Source organism: Cervus canadensis, chromosome 4 (assembly GCF_019320065.1).
Source record: "Cervus canadensis isolate Bull #8, Minnesota chromosome 4, ASM1932006v1, whole genome shotgun sequence".
NCBI classification, from domain to species: Eukaryota; Metazoa; Chordata; class Mammalia; order Artiodactyla; family Cervidae; genus Cervus; species Cervus canadensis.
This window is the reverse complement of record NC_057389.1, coordinates 14,200,663-14,220,921: the sequence shown is the minus strand read 5'-3', so window position 1 is coordinate 14,220,921 and position 20,259 is coordinate 14,200,663. Positions and strand designations below refer to the sequence as shown.

The 20,259-nt window shown below is 43.4% G+C and overlaps 1 protein-coding gene across 5 annotated transcripts in view; it reads right to left on the bottom strand.

Annotated features, from left to right (window-relative positions):
- Window positions 1-20,259, bottom strand: part of ERAP1 (endoplasmic reticulum aminopeptidase 1) — a 99,936-nt gene that overhangs the window by 36,073 nt on the left and 43,604 nt on the right. The window contains exon 1 of one of the 5 annotated variants that reach the window (XM_043464593.1): window positions 10,361-10,379. The exons of 2 other annotated variants lie outside the window; for them this stretch is intronic. Coding sequence is in view for 1 of the 3 variants with exons in the window: in XM_043464590.1 (XP_043320525.1) it covers window positions 6,717-6,912 (196 nt within the window). In the remaining 2 variants the exon portion in view is untranslated. Of the gene's footprint in view, window positions 1-6,716; window positions 7,050-7,352; window positions 7,561-10,360; window positions 10,380-20,259 lie in introns of those variants that run through there. 2 more of the 5 variants (XM_043464592.1, XM_043464590.1) reach the window with 2 other exon arrangements.

The following is a 20,259-nucleotide window of genomic DNA, read 5'->3' as shown; positions in this document are numbered from 1 at the left end:
TTTCAGCATCAGTCTTTCCAATGAATATTCAGGACTGATTTCCTTTAGGATGGACTGGTTGGATCTCTTTGCAGTCCAAGAGACTCTCAAGGGTCTTCTCCAACACCACAGTTCAAAAGTACCTAGGTCACAGCATCATAATTGTTTCAAACTTCCCAGAAATTCTACTGAAGGGTCAGATTGAGGAAACTCCCAGATAATCCTGGCCAAACAATCATCTTATCCCTGGATCCTTACGTGTGAGACACTACTTCAAGGGCATAACGATGTGATATTTCCGCCCCTCACTCCCCATCCTGATTCCTTCCCAAACACACAGCTACTCATAGTGACCGCCTGCTTCCCCCACGGAGCAGACCTGCAGGCTAAACAGAAAGAATGCCAATACCGTACAGAGTCAACCATGGAGGTACCAAAATCGCAATTCAAAAGGCACCACCCAGATGAGCCAGGAAAGAAACGTGAACAGGAAGAACAGGTTCTTTTTGTTTTTGTGTTTCTTGGCTTTTTCATTTGTTCGCTGTTGTCTGGGGACCAAGCAAAGGATGCTTCCAGCCATGGAGGATTGGCTCAATTTGGAAGAGGAGAATAAAACTTGAACACTAAGACAGCAGAGCATTCCTGCCCCACATTCTCAGGCAGAATCCCAGGGCAGGGGAAGAATGATGGGTCTCCCTTGAAGTTGCAGGGGCCAGAGGTAAAGGGAACTCATGTGATGCTTCCATTTGGAAGCTCTGATGGCAGCAGCTCAGTGGATGTGGCCCCTTCCCCAAGATGGTAGAGAGCACAACAAAGGTGGCAGGTTCAGGCATGAGGGGACTCTGGGAGCCCCTGCGGGATCTCCAACAGCCCAGCAAGAGATCTAAAAATTCCAACCGGTCCTGAGCTGACAGCAGCTTCTAATAGGTTTCTGACTTTGGTAGAACTTCAAAAGCAGACCCAGGATTGATCCCTGGGTCAGGGAGATCCCCTAGAGAAGGAAGGGGCAACCCACTCCAAGATTCTTGCCTGGAGAATCCCATGGACAGAGGAGCCTGATGGGCTACAGCCTGTGGGGTCACTAAAGGTGTAGACTCAACTTTGTGACTAAACCACCATCTGAGCTGACAGCAAGGCCCCCAGGCTGCTGACGGGGTTGGCAGCAAAGGCCTTGTAGCTTTGGGTCCCAGAGGGGAGGGGGCCAGAGAGATCATGGCTGGGTCTCAGGAAGGATGCAGTTTCAGGAAACTAAAATGGGACGTGAGGTAAAGACAGCATAAATGTTGCAATTCATATGTATGTATATAAGTATTGCCATATTAACTATGTACATACACACATATAATTATACATATGCATATATGTAGCTATTTATATATATATATACACACACACACACACACATATATATATGTATGTATATATAAGGTTAACAGTCAGAAGAGAAAATCTGGCTTTGAGTTCTTGCTCTGCCACTTACTCTGACCTTGGATATGCTCTTTAATTTCAGCTTCATTTTCTTCATGGATAAAATGAGATAACACCCCCCTCACAGAATTGTAGTGAAAATAAGAAAGGTAAAATATTTTTGATCACTCATTCCACAGCTATTTATTGGGGGCCTATTACATGCAAATATGCAGATGATGCCACCCTTATGGCAGAAAGTGAAGAAGAACTAAAGAGCCTCTTGATGAACGTGAAAGAGGAGAGTGAAAAAGTTGGCTTAAAGCTCAACATTCAGAAAACTAAGATCATGGCATCCAGTCCCATCACTTCACAGCAAATAGATGGGGAAACAGTGGAAATAGTGGCAGATTTTATTTTGGGGGGCTCCAAAATCACTGCAGATGGTGACTGCAAGCATGAAATGAAAAGACGCTTACTCCTTGGAAGGAAACTTATGACCAACCTAGACAGCATATTAAAAAGCAGAGACCAAAAAAAAAAAAAAAGCAGAGACATTACTTTGCCAACAAAGGTCCATCTGGTCAAGGCTATGGTTTTTCCAGTGGCCATGTATGAATGTGAGAGCTGGACTATAAAGAAAGCTGAGTGCCAAAGAATTGATGCTTTTGAACTGTGGTGTTGGAGAAGACTCTTGAGAGTCCCTTGGACTGCAAGGAGATCCAACCAGTCCATCCTAAAGGAGATCAGTCCTGGTTGTCCATTGGAAGGATTGATGCTGAAGCTAAAGCTCCAATATTTTGGCCACCTGATGCGAACAGCAGACTCATTGGAAAAGACCCTGATGCTGGGAAAGATAGAGGGTGGGAGGAGAAAGGGATGAGAGGATGAGATGGTTGGATGGCACCACCGACTCAGTGGACATGGGTTTGGGTGGACTCCGGGAGTTGGTGATGGACAGGGAGGCCTGGTGTGCTGTGGTTCATGGGGTCACAAAGGGTCGGACATGACTGAGCGACTGAACTGATTCTGTGCAATGACTTTGCCAGGCAAGGCAAGAGAGCACAGGTCCCTGGCCTCAAAGAGCATATAGTGGGGGTGGGGTGGACTTTTTAAAAACTTACACAAATAGATACACACCTAGACACATATTTGTGAGCTCAGGGGCAGTAGAGAGTATTAGTTATTTGTCAGATCAGTCAACCTGAAGCCCAGAATATGGTAGAAAGATGTGCCTGGGGAGGTGGGCAGGAGAAGGACCACCACCCAGCTTTCTAGGCATTTAAAGATTTTCGGACCCTGTCCTAAGGGCAATGAGAAACCACCTAAGAGATCTTAGGATCCAGGTCACACCCTAAGAAGGTCACCCGGTTGCTGGGTAGAGAGTGGAGGACTCGGAAGAAGTAAGAGTGAAGGCCAGGAGACCAGTTAGAAAGTAGCCGAGAGCGTGAGACAGTGGTTCTTACTGGGATGATGTCAACAGAAAGGGGTGGGAGGGAGTCAGAGAGAGGGGCCGACTCAACATCTATATTTTGGACTCCCCTGGTGGCTCAGATGGTAAAGTATCTGTCTACAATGCGGGAGACCCAGGTTCGATCCTGGGTTGGGAAGAACCCCTGGAGAAGGAAATGGCAGCCCACTCCAGGACTCTTGCCTGGAAAATCCTATGGGTGGAGGAGCCTGGTAGGCTACAGTCCACGGGGTCGCAAAGAGTCAGACACGACTGAGTGACTCCACCACCAGAAGTAGGGAGTGAGGGAAAGGGCAGGATGTATCAGGATGGCTGTCAGGTTGCTAGAATGAACACCTGGGTAGTTGTAGATGTCCTTTATCGAAATGGAGAAGGCCAGAGGTGGAAGAGATTTAAAAGGGAGGAGAGCGAAACAAGGCTTCAGTTTTTAAATATGTTTAATTTGTGATGTCTATGCCTGATGAACTATGGATGGAGGTTCGTGACACTGTACAGGAGACAGGGATCAAGACCATCCCCATGGAAAAGAAATGCAAAAAGGCAAAATGGCTGTCTGAGGAGTCCTTACAAATAGCTGTGAAACGAAGAGAAGTGAAAAGCAAAGGAGAAAAGGAAAGATATTCAAATGCAGAGTTCCAAAGAATAGCAAGGAGAGATAGGAAAGCCTTCCTCAGCGATCAATGCAAAGAAATAGAGGAAAACAACAGAATGGGAAAGACTACAGATCTCCTCAAGAAAATTAGAGATATCAAGGGAACATTTCAGGCAAAGATGGGTTCGATAAAGGACAGAAATGGTATGGACGTAACAGAAGCAGAAGATATTAAGAAGAGGTGGCAAGAATATACAGAAGGACTGTACAAAAAAGATCTTCACGACCCAGATAATCACAATGGTGTGATCACTCACCTAGAGCCAGACATCCTAGAATGTGAAGTCAAGTGGGCCTTAGAAAGCATCATTATGAACAAAGCTAGTGGAGGTGATGGAATTCCAGTTGAGCTATTTCAAATCCTGAAAGATGATGCTGTGAAAGTGCTGTACTCAATATGCCAGCAAATTTGGAAAACTCAGCAATGGCCACAGGACTGGAAAAGGTCAGTTTTCATTCCAATCCCAAAGAAAGGCAATGCTAAAGAATGCTCAAACTACGGCACAATTGCACTCATCTCACACGCTAGTAAAGTAATGTTCAAAATTCTCCATGCCAGGCTTCAACAGTACGTGAACTGTGAAATTCCAGATGTTCAAGCTGGTTTTAGAAAAGGCAGAGGAACCAGAGATCAAATTGCCAACATCTGCTGGATCATAGAAAAAGCAAGAGAGTTCCAGAAAAACATCTATTTCTGCTTTATTGACTATGCCAAAGCCTTTGACTGTGTGGGTCACAATAAACTGTGGAAAATTCTGAAAGAGATGGGAATACCAGACCACCTGACCTGCCTCTTGAGAAACCTGTATGCAGGTCAGGAAACAACAGTTAGAACTGGACATGGAACAACAGACTGGTTCCAAATAAGAAAAGGAGTACATCAAGTCTGTATATTGTCACCCAGCTTGTTTAACTTATATGCAGAATACATCATGAGAAACGCTGGGCTGGAAGAAGCACAAGCTGGAATCAAGACTGCCGGGAGAAATATCAATAACCTCAGATATGCAGATGACACCACCCTTATGGCAGAAAGTGAAGAGGAACTAAAAAGCCTCTTGATGAACGTGAAAGAGGAGAGTGAAAAAGTTGGCTTATAGCTCAACATTCAGAAAACTAAGATCATGGCATGTGGTCCCTTCACCTCATGGGAAATAGATGGGGAAACAGTGGCAGACTTTATTTTGGGGGCTCCAGAATCACTGGAGATGGTGATTGCAGCCATGAAATTAAAAGACACTTACTCCTTGGAAGGAAAGTTATGACCAACCTAGATAGCATATTAAAAAGCAGAGACATTACTTTGCCAACAAAGGTTCGTCTAGTCAAGGGTATGGTTTTTCCAGTGGTCATGTATAGATGTGAGAGTTGGACTGTGAAGCTGAGAGCCAAAAAATTGATGCTTTTGAACTGTGGTGTTGGAGAAGACTCTTGAGAGTCCCTTGGACTGCAAGGAGATCCAACCAGTCCATCCTAGAGGAGATCAGTCCTGAGTGTTCATTGGAGGGACTGATGCTGAAGCTGAAACTCCAGTACTTTGGCCACCTCATGTGAAGAGTTGACCAACTGGAAAAGACCCTGATGCTGGGAGGGATTGGGCAGGAGGAGAAAGGGACGATGGAGGATGAGATGGCTGGATGGCATCACCGACTCGATGGACATGAGTTTGAGTAAACTCCGGGAGTTTGTGATGGACAGGGAGGCCTGGCGTGCTGCGATTCATGGGGTTGCAAAGAGTCGGATACGACTGAGCGACTGAACTGAACTGAACTGGTGAGATATCCAAGCGTAAATATCAAGAAGGCAGTTAAATACACACAGACCGAGAGCACAGAGATGAGGGCTTAAAAGGAATTTCCTGTTCTTGACTGTACTTCTTTAGTTTTAAAAACTACCTTCCTTTGACATCTGATCTTACTAAATCTTCTTTTGCAATCAGTGTTGCAGATTAAAGGGCCACAGTAACAGAGTTCCTAACTTACTTTCACGGCCAGAAACAGTTCAAGATACTCTAGGAGCCTAACTGCCTTTGGTGATTCTGACTTCTCCCACGCACACTGAAAGTCAGGGCAACTGGTCCTGGGCTGTCTCCTCCTTCCCTTTTCAGGACATCATGGAATGTCAAATCCATCATCAAGAGGTAACAGGCCTTCTTCCAAAGGCTCTGAGCAATGAAGTGAACCAGCATTGATGACAGCTAGTTACTGCTGGTAAATAATACAAAAAAAATGTTGATTCAATTTTTTAATGTAGTAGAACTTTTCTACTTAGGCCCACCTGAAAATGTGCTGCCTATCACTACAACTGCAACTCCGTGCAAAAAGAGAAAATCTGGCTAATTTTCCAGCCTTTTTTTTTTTTTTTTTTAAGTCGTTGACCCCCCATCCTGAGTTGAGAGCAAATACTTTGGGGATTTAGTAGAAACCAGAGCACTTCTTCCTGAACCTGGCCTCACAAAGAACCTCCATGAAGACGGTAAGGAAGTGTCTGTGCTTTCTCCTTCCTCCTGAAATTAACTTGCAGGCCCACCAGGCTAATAAGACACCGAGAGGGAATTTTAACTTGCTCCAACAGCACAGCCTTTAAACTCAATAAACTCCCGGCTGAGCCACAGCGAAGGGAGGACAGACAACTATTGGCAAGAAGTGCACAAGAAGGGACAGACTTGAATTGATCTTGAGGACGCTTAACTTATTGCCACAACATCCCTGCGCCTGCAACTCACGGAACTCACGTTTGTTTCTCCAACTGCTATTGGCCAGGTGCCCTCTTTGGCCAAACACCAACCTCTCTCCCCCACCACCCACTCACCACCTCACGTGGCCCTCCTCTGGAGCCCAGCGGACGAGGCTGGCAGGAACCCAGCCTCAAAGAGAAGCGCAGAGGACGGCTCCCGCCTGCCTGCCGGGAAGTGACTGGGCTTAGGGGAGGTCTGCGCCCCTGGCCAGCTCCCGACGCAGAAAGAGAGGCAAGACACTGTTAAGCCTGCGCCAACCCCACCACCCTCCCCGCGGACACGATCCCCAGCCTCGCGACTCCCCCCGGCTCCCGGACCCCACTTCACCGCCGCCCGCTGACTGCCTTCCTCCCCGGGTCCCTGGACCGCCACACCTCTCGGCACAGAAAGGCTGCCCTGGCCTCGCTCTTCCCCCAATCACCCAGACTCCCCCCCCAGCGGGGTGTACTGGGGACTGTCTCACTCAGTACCTGGGACTCGGGGACCGCGTCGCTGTCGCCTGCCTCGGCCACCCCGGACCGGGACCAAAAGTGAAAGCGAAAGTGAAGCCGGAGCGGCAAGCACAGGCGCGGGGCGCTGGGCCGAGCCCTGCAGGCGCAGGGGAGCCCCCGCCGAGGGGGTGGGGAGCTGGGGCCGGGGAAACCCGGCAGGACGAGCAGACCCCATGTTCCCAGGACAGTTCAGTTCAGTCGCTCAGCCATGTCAGACTCTTTGCGACCCCAGGGACCGCAGCACGCCAGGCCTCCCTGTCCATCACCAACTCCCGGAGTTTACCCAAACTCATGTCCATCGAGTTGGTGATGCCATCCCAAGACAGGAACTCACAAACAATAAGGCGTTTGGTGCAGGGGGAACCAGCGGGGAGAAGCACTCCTTTAGGGATGCAAATTCTTTTCCCTGCACTTGTCTGGAGATTGGGGGGATGGGTGGGGGGGGGGGGTTCCCCCACGGATTAGTCTTTGGGGCAGCGGGGGTTTGGGGGCAAAAGGAGAGAGCTGGCACTCTTTGAGGGCACTTGGGTGGAGCAGAGCTCCCCTCTATACCCTCTTCCCCGGCCTGAACCAGCTCAAAGCCCCGTTGGACTCAAGGCATGTCCATCATCTCACCTCCACAAATGCGTCGAGAGCTCTGGGCCCGCCTCAGAACGAGGCAGGAACCCAGAACTGCTCTGCAAAATGCTGGCTGGTCTGAGGTTTCCGTTGTAGACAGGTTGAGCTGAAGACGCGGAAGAGGAAGAAGGGGGAAACAGAGGCGCAAAATTGCCCCAGCGATACCACGGGGCCCTTGGGCGCTGGAGACGCTCCTCCCACATTACAACTTTCTCCCTGGGCTTCCACGTGGCTCCGTGGTGAAGCATCTGCCTGCCGGTGCAGGAGACACGTGTGCAAGCCTTTATCTCAGAAGATCCCACATGCCTCACAGCAGCTGAGACTGTGGGCCCCAGCTACTGAGCCTGTGCTCTAGAGCCCAGGTGCAACTCCCAGGCCCAGGCACCACGGCTGCTGAAGCCATTGCGCCCTAGAGCCCCGGCCTTGCTCTGCAGCCAAGGAAGTCTGTGCATTGCAACTAGAGAGTAGCTCCCACTTGCTGCAACTGGAGGAAAGCTCATGCAGGAACGAAGAGTCAACCCAGCCAGTAAAATAAATCTTAATAAAGAACTTACTAAGGTTCTTTAAAAGCAAAGAACTTAATAAAAGTTCTCTCTACTTTTTCAAATCGAATGACCATTTCTGTGCTCCCCTTGGAACTGTAAGACTGGATGAAATGTCCCAAGAAGCCCACCTTTAAACAGGTGAGGGTAAATGGGGTAAGAGGCCAGGAAGACACAAATGTTCCTACTCACCGAATGCTGCCCTGGCCTCTCTGAGATCTTTTTCTCAGTACACACGGGCTTCCTCCTCTCACTTCCTTCTCTGCTACCTCGCCTTTGAGACCCTGGGATTCCAAGTTACTCGAAGAGTATTTCTCAACTTCTTTTCCCCTCAATCTTATGCCTCCTTTTAAAAAATACAATTTTTTTTCTTTTGCATAGTCTCTCCAATCAAGGTTATTTTGTAATATAAAATTAACACCCTGTCCCCGAGCCCAACCAGAGCGGGACCAAGGGAAGTATTTTCACTAAAATTCAACAGTAAAACCAACTCTGGGATCAGGTAATTTCTGCCTGTTTGCCAGAATGTCAGTGTATAGCTATAGGTCCCAGGCCTCTGAGTGTCAGGGAGTGATCCCAGTTTGCTCAGATGAGAGCTACTGGTCCAGTAAACTCTTGCATTTCTCTGTTTTCACATTTGTATTTTGGGATTTGCTGTTTCCCTTCAGTTTCTAATAAGCTTAGTTTCTTTGAAAATATTTCCTGATGGTCAGGATGGAAGGAAGTAAAGGCACCAAACAGGCTGGAAAGAAAGTGAAAGTCACTCAGTCATGTCCGATTCTTTGTAACCCCATGAACCATGGAATTCTCCAGGCCAGAATACTGGAGTGGGTAGCCTTTCCCTTTTCCAGGGGATCTTCCCAGCCCAGGGATGGAACCCAAGTCTCCTGCATAGCAGGCGAATTCTTTACTGGGAAATGTGAAAACCCTCCCGAGGAGAGAAAACATAGCACCGCCATTTTGAGTAAAACCCCCTCCCGAGGAGAGAAAAGGAAACTTTAAGACAAAGAAACTCAACGAGCCAATCAGGGGAAGACAGGAAGTCCCTCACCCCCACTTACTCTAACCCACCAATCAGTAGCTAACAAGATACCCTTAGTTGAAGAATTAACCAATCCCCTTAAGCTTCCCTTTCCGCTTCCCCTGCTATACAGTATAAAAAAGATTCGCCGCTTTCACGGGGGGCTCCTTCGCCATTGTGTGAAGAGAGTCCCTGCTCAGCTTGTAATAAAGTTCCTCACTGTTTTTGCATCAATCCGCGGCTCCTGTGGTGTTTGGTGGGATTCCGCAATCCGGGTACATTACCAGCTGAGCCACCGGGGAAGCCCAGAGGCTACTATAAATGACCAGTTAAGACAGGGAGAGGGGAATGCTTTTATCCATACTGGGCAGAAGGGAGCTGAAAGCTGGCCACCAGACTTCTTTCTCACAGCCCCTCCCTCGCCCAGACTTTAGACTCAGTTCAGTGTTAAGATTCCCTCTTCAGAATCCAAGGACACTACAAATAAAGCAATTAAGACAAGGATTTGGCAGCATTCCATTCCCGTTTCAAAGCTCCAGCAAGGATCTGTGGGATGCAGACCTTGGAGTGAGGACTTTAAACTTGAAGGAGTCCCACTTGTAGAGTCCGTGAGATCAAAAGTTAACAGCTGCCAAGCTCTGAAATGGTCTTAGAGGGAAGTGGCCAGAAAGGAGGGGCATCTAGGTTTATTGGTTACTTACCAACGGTTAGATATTGTGCTAAATGGATTTGTGTGTATGTATGTATAATTTAATCTTTTTCAGCAATCATGTAGGTATTATGCTTTACAAATTTAGAAAAGTAAGAGAGATTGGCAACTTGCTCAAAAAGAAAATAAAAAGTAAAACCTAAATTTGAACCCTAGGTGGGTCAATTTGAGTCCAAAGTACATGTTTTTTCCAGTGACTCACACCGCTTCCTCAGCTAGCTGTTATTTACTCCCCACCTGCTTCACCTGGCCACCGCTTCACTTGGCAATTCTAGCTTTGCTGTCTTTCAGGCAGCCCCTGGGAATTCCCACCTTGAAAAACCTTCCTAGAGCCTCCCCATTTCCTCCTGGTGGATATTCAGTTAGGCTGCTCTAACCATTACATCAGTAGCTGAAGACCCCAAAGCTTTATTCCTCACTCATGGCGCACTGTCCGTGGGCAGGGTCCTCTGCCCCGCACAGCCACCTGTGCTCAGCGTGCTGGAGGACCATCACCTTGTTGGTATATCCATCTGAAGCTTTTGGCCTTCTTGATCACCGCGGCAAGAAAGAGTAAGTCCAAAGAATTAGGCATCAGCTTTTTCCCACCTCAATGCTGAATAATATATATATCCCTTCCACTCACATGTCATTGACCAGAACTAGCTACATGGTCTTCGGCAAATACAGGGAGAGGTTGACAAAACACTAATGTTGTCCTCCGCACAGTGTAACCGGGTCAGCTGAGTCTTACCTTTCAAAAGTTCTGTGTCCTCAGTCTCAGACGGGACCTGGGAGGAAGAGGAAGTCCATCTCAGGCTTTAATCATTGCAACACATGCAATTGTGGCTTCAGTTCAGTTGCTCAGTCATGTCTGACTCTTTGCGACCCCATGGACTGCAGCATGCTAGGCCTCCCTATCCATCACCAACTCCTGGAGTTTTCTCAAACTCATGTCCATTGAGTCGGTGATGCCATCCAACTGTCTCATCCTCTGTCGTCCCCTTCTCCTCCCACCTTCAATCTTTCCCAGCATCAGGGTCTTTTGCAATGAGTCAGTTCTTCGCATCAGGTGGCCAAAGTGTTGGGAGTTTCAGCTTCAGCATGAGTCCTTCCAATGAACATTCAGGACTGATTTCCTTTAGGATGGACTGGTTGGATCCCCTTGCAGTGGCTTATTATTGATCAATTCTCTTTTGCCAGCTTGGATTCCAGATGTTGATCAAGTAGTGTTCAGTTTCGCTCTGATTAATTGCATCAGTTCTGTCTTCATTCAGTTCAGTTCAGTTCAGTCGCTGAGTCGTGTCCGACTCTTTGCGACCCCATGGACGGCAGCATGCCAGGCCTCTCTGTCTTCATTAGCTTTTGTCAATTAATGTCAGCATTGGGTTCACTTCTCTTTTGCTGCCAAAGTTGCTAACATTTGAACCCGTCACCACCTTCTTTTTGGATGTAAAGTCTTACCCAGAATCATGATGTAGAAAGCAGACAAAACAGAGCTGTAATGAAGAGGAACAAACCCAGCCGTTCAGTCCTTGCCAGCTGGCTCTCAACTCCACTCCCACACCTGCCCCCTCACACACACTGCGAGTCCTTAGGTACCTCCATAGGCACCTATGACCCCAGAACTTCAGTTTTTAAACACCACCTCAAAAAAGAATAAAACAAACAAACAAAACAGCAATGTCCCTCATTCTTGATATTCCTGATATCTTGATATTAACAAAGAGAATGAGAGTTTTCTCCCCTACAAGCCAAATCATAAGCCAGGCCTACTCAGCAAAATCTATACCATTTTATTGAAAATTTAAAAAAAAAAAAAAAGAGGAAGAAAATATAGATGTCAAGTTAAAAGAAACACTACTTCAAAGAAGGCCAGTGACCCCACAACAACTAATAAATCCCTCTAAAACATTGTGGTTTGAAAGTATTTACATGTACTCTATCTCATTGATTCCTCAGGGTGTACCTGTATAGGTGGCTTCTATTAAGAGTGAACAACAAGAGTTCTCACTAAGTGATCAAAACTGCAGTCAGACTACTAAGACTCCTGAGGAACTTTCTGGGTGACATGAGGACTGATGACTTGTTTCCCATTCCCCCCACCCCAGACATCTTTTGACAAACTTCTGCCACCTAGAGTGACCTGAGCATGCCCCTAGTTCCTGCAGCCTGATGGAACCCAAAGACCTCACCCTCTTCTGTCCCAGGCTGACCTCGCCCCTCTCCAGCTGACAACCTGTATTCCTATGGGTTTCCCCTCTGTTCATTTCAACTAGGAAGTAAATCATCATTAACATGTGCTTTTAAGCTCTTTACTTTTTTCATTACTATGAGATTCAATACTACACTGAATATATGTTGATCAGATGTTTTACTTTTTATTTCCTGTTTTGAGAATTATATGTTTATGTTTGTTGCCCATTTATCTACTAGAAAGTTATCACTTAGTTACATAAAAATTTTCTATGACACCCAAGAGAAATCCATGAATTCTATTAAAAATGTAAAATATCACAATCAGTAAGGCTTTGTTGTTTCAAACCAATCCTGCAAGTATGTCTAAATGAATCACGTCAATTTATTAAAATCCCAGACCTGTACCTGCTTTGTTATTTGAGATGTTGGAGTTTGTTTACCAGGTATTGTTAGCTTGAACATTAAACAAATAGTGGTTCCAGAAACCTGATATTCGGGTTTGATCTTGTTTATGGCTCTTTCTGCCACAGCAACTGAACATTTCATCCAAAAGAAAAAGAATACACGTTCTTCTCACCCACGAAATTAAAAGACACTTTCTCCTTGGAAGAAAAGCTATGACAAACTCAGCATATTAAAAAGCAGAGACATTACTTTGCCAACAAAGGTCTGTAGTGTCAAAGCTATCATTTTTCCAGTAGTCATGTATGGATATGAGAGTTGAACCATAAAGAAGGCTGAGCGTCGAAGAATTGATGCTTTTTAACTGTGGTGTTGGAGAAGACTCTTGAGAGTCTCTTGGACTGCAAGGAGATAAAACCAGTCAATCCTAACAGAAATCAACCCTGAAAATTTGTTAGAAGTACTGATGCTAAAGTTCCAATACTTTGCCCACCTTAACTCGAAGAGCTGACTCATCAGAAAAGACCCTGATGCTGGGAAAGATTGAAGGCAGGAGGAGAAGGGGACGACAGAGGATGAGATGGTTGGATGGCATCACCGTCTCAATGGACTTGAGTTTGAGCAAGCTTTGGGAGACGGTGAAGGACAGGGAAGCCTGGTGTGCTACAGTCCATGGGGTCACAAAGAGTTGGACATGACTGAATGACTGAATAACAATATGTTCTTCTCAAGTGCATGTGGAGCAGTCTCCAGGATTGATCACATTCTGGAAGACATACTAAGCCTCAGTAATTTTAAGAAAATTGAAATCATATGAAAAACCATTTCCAACCACGACACGATGAGATTAAAAATCACTACAAGAAAAAAACTAAAAAGCACAAACATGGAGGTTAAACAATATTTCACTAAAAAAACCAATGGATCACTGAAGAAAGCAAAAAGTGCCTAGAAACAAATGAAAATGAAAGCAAAAGCATGATGATCCACAATTATGGAATGAAGCAAAAGCAGTTCTAAGAAGGAAGTTTATAGCACTACAATCTTACCTCAGAAACCAAGAAATATCTCAAATAAACAACCTATCCTTACACCTAAAGCAATTGGAGAAAGAAGAGCAAACAAAAGCCAAAGCCAGTGGAAGTAAAGAAATAAAGATCAGAGCAGAAATAAATGACACAGTGATAAAGAAAACCACAGAATAGATCAGTAAAATTAAAAGCTGATTCTTTAAAAAGATAAACAAAATTGATAAAGCTTTAACCATCAGGGGAAAAAGAAGGGAAAGGACTTAAATCAATAAAATTTCTAAATGAAAAAGGAGAATTTACAATGGACACAACAAAAATGTACAGGATCGTAAGAGACTACTACAAGCAACTATATGTCAATAAAATAGACAACCTAGAAGAAATGGACAAATTCTTAAAAAGGTACACTCTCCCAAGTCTGAAACAGAAGACCTAGAAAATATAAACAGACCAATCACAGGTACTGAAATTGAAACTGTGATTTAAAAACTCCCCAAAACAAAAGCCTGGGACCTAGTAGCTTCACAGGCAAATATTCTATCAAACATTTGGAGAAGAGCTAACACCTATCCTTCTGAAACTATTCCCCAAAAATTGCAGAGGAAGGAAAACTCCCCAACTCATTTTATGAGGCCACCATCACCCTGATATGTCCAAACCAAACAAAGATATCACAGAAAAAGAAAGTTACAGGCCAATATTACCGTTGAAAATATACGTAAAAATCCTCCACAAAATACAAGCAATCTGAAACCAGCAATACATTAAAAGGATCATACACCATGATCAAGTGGGATTTATCCCAGGAATGCAAGGAGTTTTCAGTATCCACAAACCAATCAATGTGATACACCACATCAACAAACTGAAGAATAGAAACCATATGATCATCTCAACAGATGCAGGAAAAGCTTTTGACAAAATTATACACCCACTTATGATAAAAGATCTCCATGAAGTGGACACAGAAGAATCTACCTCAACATAATAAAGGCCATGTATGACAAACCTATAGCTAACATCATACTCAACAGTGAAAAGCTGAAAGTATTTTCTCTAAGATCAAGAATAAAACACAGATGTTCAACCTCACCACTTTTATTCAATGTATCTTTCAAAGTCCTAGCCATGGCAATCAGCGAAGAAAAAGAAATAACAGGAATTTACATTGGAAAAGAAGTAAAACTGTCACTGACTGTAGATGACATGATACTGAGAGAGTCAATTCCTAGGCAGATTGATAAGAAGTTGGGGTCCCCAAGGAGGAGGAAGGGGTCTGGGGCTCTCGAAGTGGAGACAGGGGTCTGGAATTCTCAAGGAGGAGGAAAGGACAAACATCTTTTTTTTTTTTTTTCTCTATGTTCCTTAGTCTTAGTCACATGTTTTTTTTTTCTTTAGGCCTGGAACTGATGATTACACAACAAGCAACTCAGTTTAAACTCTGTACTAAGGATTATATAACAACATGTATCCTGCTTGAGGACAGTTTCTCCTTCCTGAAAACCTTCTGGCTAATCCTGTTATCTTAAAATGTAAACTATGGAAGTGGGTCTAGTAAGATCTTTACAACCTTGAGACATTCTTTTGATTTATTGTAATAACTAATTAAAAAACATGTAACTCCCTTGCTTAGAACTAGCGAGGGGGGCTCTCTCCATCCCCCTTCTGATGTCTATGTCTGAAGCTTTCTCTCTTTTAACTTTAATAAAACTCTGCTATACAAAAGCTCTTGAATGATCAAGCCTGGTCCCTGGTCCTGAAGTTAAATCTTCTTTGGAGATCACAATTTCAACACCATAAGCCATCAATACTATACATAGAAGATCCTGAAGATACCAGAAAACTACTAGAGCTCAGCAATGAATTTGGTAAAGTTACAGGATACAAAATTAATATACAGAAACCTGTTGTGTTTCTATAAACTAACAACAGAAGATCAGAAAGAGAAATTAAGGGGGAAATCCCATTTACTATTGCACCAAAAAGAATAAAATACCTAGGAATAAAGCTACCTAAGGAAGCAAAAGTCCTGTAATCTGAAAAGTATAACTTGCTGGTGAAAGAAATAAAAAATGGCACAGATAGGATATACCATGTTCTTAGATTGGGAGAATCAATATTGTAAAAAATGAATATACTACCCAAGGCAACCTACAGATTCAATGCAATCTCTATCAAATTATCAATGACATTTTTCACAGAACTAGAATTTAAAAAATCATAAAATTTCTAGGGAGATAAAAAAAGACCCTGAATATCCGAAGTAATTTTAAGAAAAAACAGAGCTGGAAGAATCAGGCTCCCTAACTTCCAACTATACTACAAAGCTATAGTCATCAAAAACAGTGTGATACTGGCACACAAAAAAATAGAAATATATACCAAATGGAACAGGATTAAAAGCCCAGAAATAATCTACAGTCAATTAATGCACCTATGATCAACTCCTGCACCTACAGTCAATTAATCTATAACAAAGGAGGCAAGAATATACAACAGAGAAAAGACAATGACTTCAATAAGTGGTGCTGGGAAAACTGGGCAGATACATGTAAAAAAAAATGAAGCTAGAACATTCTTTAATGCCATACACAAAAATAAACTCAAAATGGATTGAAGATCTAAATGTAAGACTGGATACTATAAAACTCTTAGAGAAAAACATAGGCAGAACACTCTTTGATATAAATTGCAGCAACATCTTTTTGGGTACACCTCCTAGAGTAATGGAAATGAAAACAAAAATATACAAAATGGGACCTAATTAAACTCAAAAGCTTTTGCACAGCAAAGGAAACCATAAACCAAACAAAAAGACAACTTATAGAATGGGAGAAAATATTTGCAAACAAAGCAACTAAGCAACTGACAAGGGCTTAATCTCCAAAATTTACAAACACCTCATGCAGCTCAATATCAAAAAATAAATAATAAACAACCCATTCAAAAAAGAAAATGGGCAGAACACCTAAAGAGACATTTCTCCAAGGAAGACATACAGATGGCCAATAGGCACATGAAAAGATGCTCAAAATCACTATTAGAGAAACGCAAGTCAAAACTACAATGAGGTACCACCTCACACCAGTCAGAATGGGCATCATGGAAGTCTATAAACAATAAATGCTGGGGAAGATGTGGAGAAAACAGAATTCTCCTACCCCCTTGGTGGGAATGTAAATTGATACAGCCACTATAGAGAACAGTAAGGAGGATCCTTAAGAAACTAAAACTAGAGCTACCATGTAACCCAGCAATCCCAATCCTGGGTCTATATCTGGAATAAGCTGTGGTTTGAAAGGATGTATGTACCCAATGTTCATAGCACCACTGTTTACAATAGCCAAGACATGGAAGGAGCCTAAATGTCCATTGACAGATAAATGGATAAAGAAGATGTACATATATACAGTGGAATATTACTCAGCTGTTAAAAAGAATGAAATAATGCCATTTGCAGCAACATGGATGGATCTGGAGATAATATCATACTAAGTGAAGTGAGTCAGACAGAAAGACAATTATCATATGATATCTTTTATATGTGGAATCTTTTAAAAATGAACTTATTTACAAAGCAGGAACAGACTTAGAGAATGAATTTATGGTTACCACGGGTCCCAAAGAGCTGAACAACACTTAGTGACTGAACAACAACAAAAAGCTAAAAAAAAATCAGTTACCTAGGAGTGAGCATGCTTTTTGCATATTCCAAAAGAAATAATAAAAATATCAGTTTGAAAACATAGGTTGTTGTTGTTCCGTCATGTCTGACTCTTTGCGACCACATAGACTGCAGCAAACCAGACTTTCCTGTCCATGTCCTCAAACTCATGTCCATTGAGTTGGTGATGCCATCCAACCATCTCATCCTCTGTCATCCCCTTCTCTTCCTGCCTTCAATCTTTCCCAGCATCAGGGTCTTTTCCAATGAGTCAGTTCTTCACATCAGGTGGCCAAAGTACTGGAGCTTCAGCTAATTTCATTGAAGTGATGGGAGTGAATGCCATATTAGTTTTCTGAATGTTGAGTTTTAAGCTTACTTCTTCACTCTCCTCTTTCACTTCCATCAAGAGGCTCTTTAGTTCCTCTTAGCTTTCTGTCATAAGGGTGGTGTCATTTGCATATCTGAGGTTATTGAGATTTCTCTCGTTAATCTTGATTCCAACTCAAGCTTCATAGAACCCGGCATTTTGCATGATGTACTCTGCATTTAAATTAAATAAGCAGGGTAACAATATGCAGTCTTGACATACTCCCTTCCCAGTTTTCAACCAGTCTGTTGTTCCATGATCGGTTCTAACTGTCACTTCTTGACCTGCATACAGGTTTCTCAGGAGGCAGGTATCCCCATCTCTTTAAGAATTTTCCACAGTTTGTTGTGATCCTCATAGTCAAAGGCTTTAATATAGTCAATGAAGCAGAAGTAGATGTCAACTATATTTTCTAAAGAGCTATAGTATCATGCTACCAAACAGTTCTCATGCTCTCTGACATGAGAGAGGGGAGACGAAAATGTCTACTTGCTACATTAATGTTACTGTACACCTAGGTATTTCTGTTATTGTAATTATAGGATATGACAGCCTATCTCATTGAGGCAAGAAGGCTATGTAGATCCGGGAAGTGATTGATGAGGGAATACTTGACTCCAGAAACTGGAAAGGTCTGATTCTTCATTATGCTGAAAACATGAATATCTCCCAAATAAGAAGTGAGAAATTAATAGCAGGCTGAAAATATTCACTGATGGAAAATGAGTCAGCTTCTATCAGAAGAACTGATTCCAACCTCAGAAGACATCTGAGATTCTAACCAATAAAGAGATCAGAGCTCAATAAAATGATCTGAACAGTAAATGGCTTTGATAAAGAAGGTGACCAAAGGTAGAAAGAGCTTTTACAGGATAGGGAAAGTATTATAGGTCCAGTAATAACCCAAAGTCAGAGAGTCAGGGCAAGATCTGAGAAGGCCAGGGCAGCTGCAGAGAAGCACTGCAGATCTGAGTCACTTGGGCCCAACACCAGAGATTCTGGTTGTTCAGTTGCTAACCAGCTTCCGCAGCAGGGCCACAAGGAGGGGAAGAGTCCAGGAATGAGTGGATGGCTCAGCCAAAGATGTCAAAATGAACCTCGAGTTAAATTAATGAAAGTACTGGGCTCTTCTATTTCTGTAGCATTGTGTTGGATTTATTTTCCCTCTCTTAGCTTCCCAGTCCTAGTGGTGGTTTGCTAAACTTTTATAGGATCTATATTAGCCTAGCGGTCCAATAGTTCCCTTGCTATAGAGTGAAATCTGAAAAATTGTAATACAGTACAATTTTATATTACTCATTTAACCTTTGTAGTGCACTAGTAAATAAAATACCCAAACTATTGAAATTTCTTTTTTGTTTCTTTACCTTCCTTCCTTTCAACAGATATTGATGCAGTGAGTAAAGAGAAGCAAAGGAATGCACCAGAATAATTTAGGGAAGTTATATTAGCAAAAAAAGATTCCTTACCTCCACCATGAGAAATTCTGATTCAACAGATCTTGGTTGATATATACATTAAATTCAAGGGCAAATATAAACGTTCTTTGAGGGATAAAAAAATTTTTTTTTTTCATTTACACTGCTGCACTGAGGACAAAGGGAATTCTCCATACCTTAGCCGGAAAAGTAGGAGGATTAGTGAACTCCTGAGGGCCAGACCTCAAAAGTAGGCAGCACCAGCTATTTGAGTTCTGGAACCTAGAAGGAACTACTGAAAATAATGCAGATAGAGGAAGAGAGGTTAACAATGTCTGGGGTCTGCTATGGTTGTTGACAACCATCTAGAGCATTCCATCAAACTTCTTTACCAACGAAGAACAGGAAAGTTCCAAGTTTGGAGATCAAAATATGGGATAACGATAACCCTATATGCAAGACAGAAAAAGAGACACAGGTGTATAGAACAGAATCTTGGACTCTATGGGAGAAGGCGAGGGTGGGATGATCTGAGAGAACAGCACTGAAACATGTAGATTATCAAGTGTGAAACAGATCACCAGTCCAGGTTGGATGCATGAGACAAGTGCTCAGGGCTGATGCACTGGGATGACCCAGAGGGATGGGATGGGGAGGGAGGTGGGAGGGCGGTTCAGGATGCGAAACACATGTAAATCCATGGCTGATTCATGTCAATGTATGGCAAAAACCACTACAATATTGTAAAGCAATTAGCCTCCAACTAATAAAAATAAAGGAAAAAAATTAAAAATAAATTAATTAATTAATTAAAAAAAAACAAAAAAAGCAACGTGAATGGCTACCTGATGGGGAGGTGTAGTGGGGGCCTGGAGGGACAGAGGACCAGGCCTCCTCACTGGCAAAGTCAGAGGACAAGGGAGCCCACTGCTGCTGGTCAGGCCTGGAGTGTGAAATGGAATGAGAAGGGTGGCCAGTGGATCTGGAGAGGCAAATGGGAGATCTCAGCACAGGTATATTGAATAATAGTGTGTGTTCTGGGGAATCTAACTAACCACAGGTCAGTTAGGGACGGTGATCATCTTCCAACTGACCTGTGCATTGAAAGCAACAAATAATGCCAACATCACTTCAGACTTTGTATCCATGTAATTACAAAGAGATGAGAAAGAAAAATAAAATTGCCAAAAGGACCAGTGATATTTTAAAATCTAACTTCTATGCTGTATCAGTCAGGGTTCAGTCACAGAGAACAGAATCCATTCAAGCCATTTAACCAGAAAAGGATTTATTACAGGCTATTACATAATCATTGGGAAGGCTTAAAACACACACGCAATGGAAGGAGCTTCCAGAACAAATCCCAAAGCCACATGTAGAACTTGGCCACCAACAAAGCTGCTTCCCTTGTCATGGCCCAGAAGCTATCTGCTATTTTGGGCAGCGGTTACCATAGCCGCTGCCTCCTGAACCATGTCGGGGATGCCACAAACTGTCCCAGCCAAATGAATAACTCAAGCTTTGCCTCTGTCCCCACTTAACTCAGTTCCAGATTCAAGTCTCCCACCA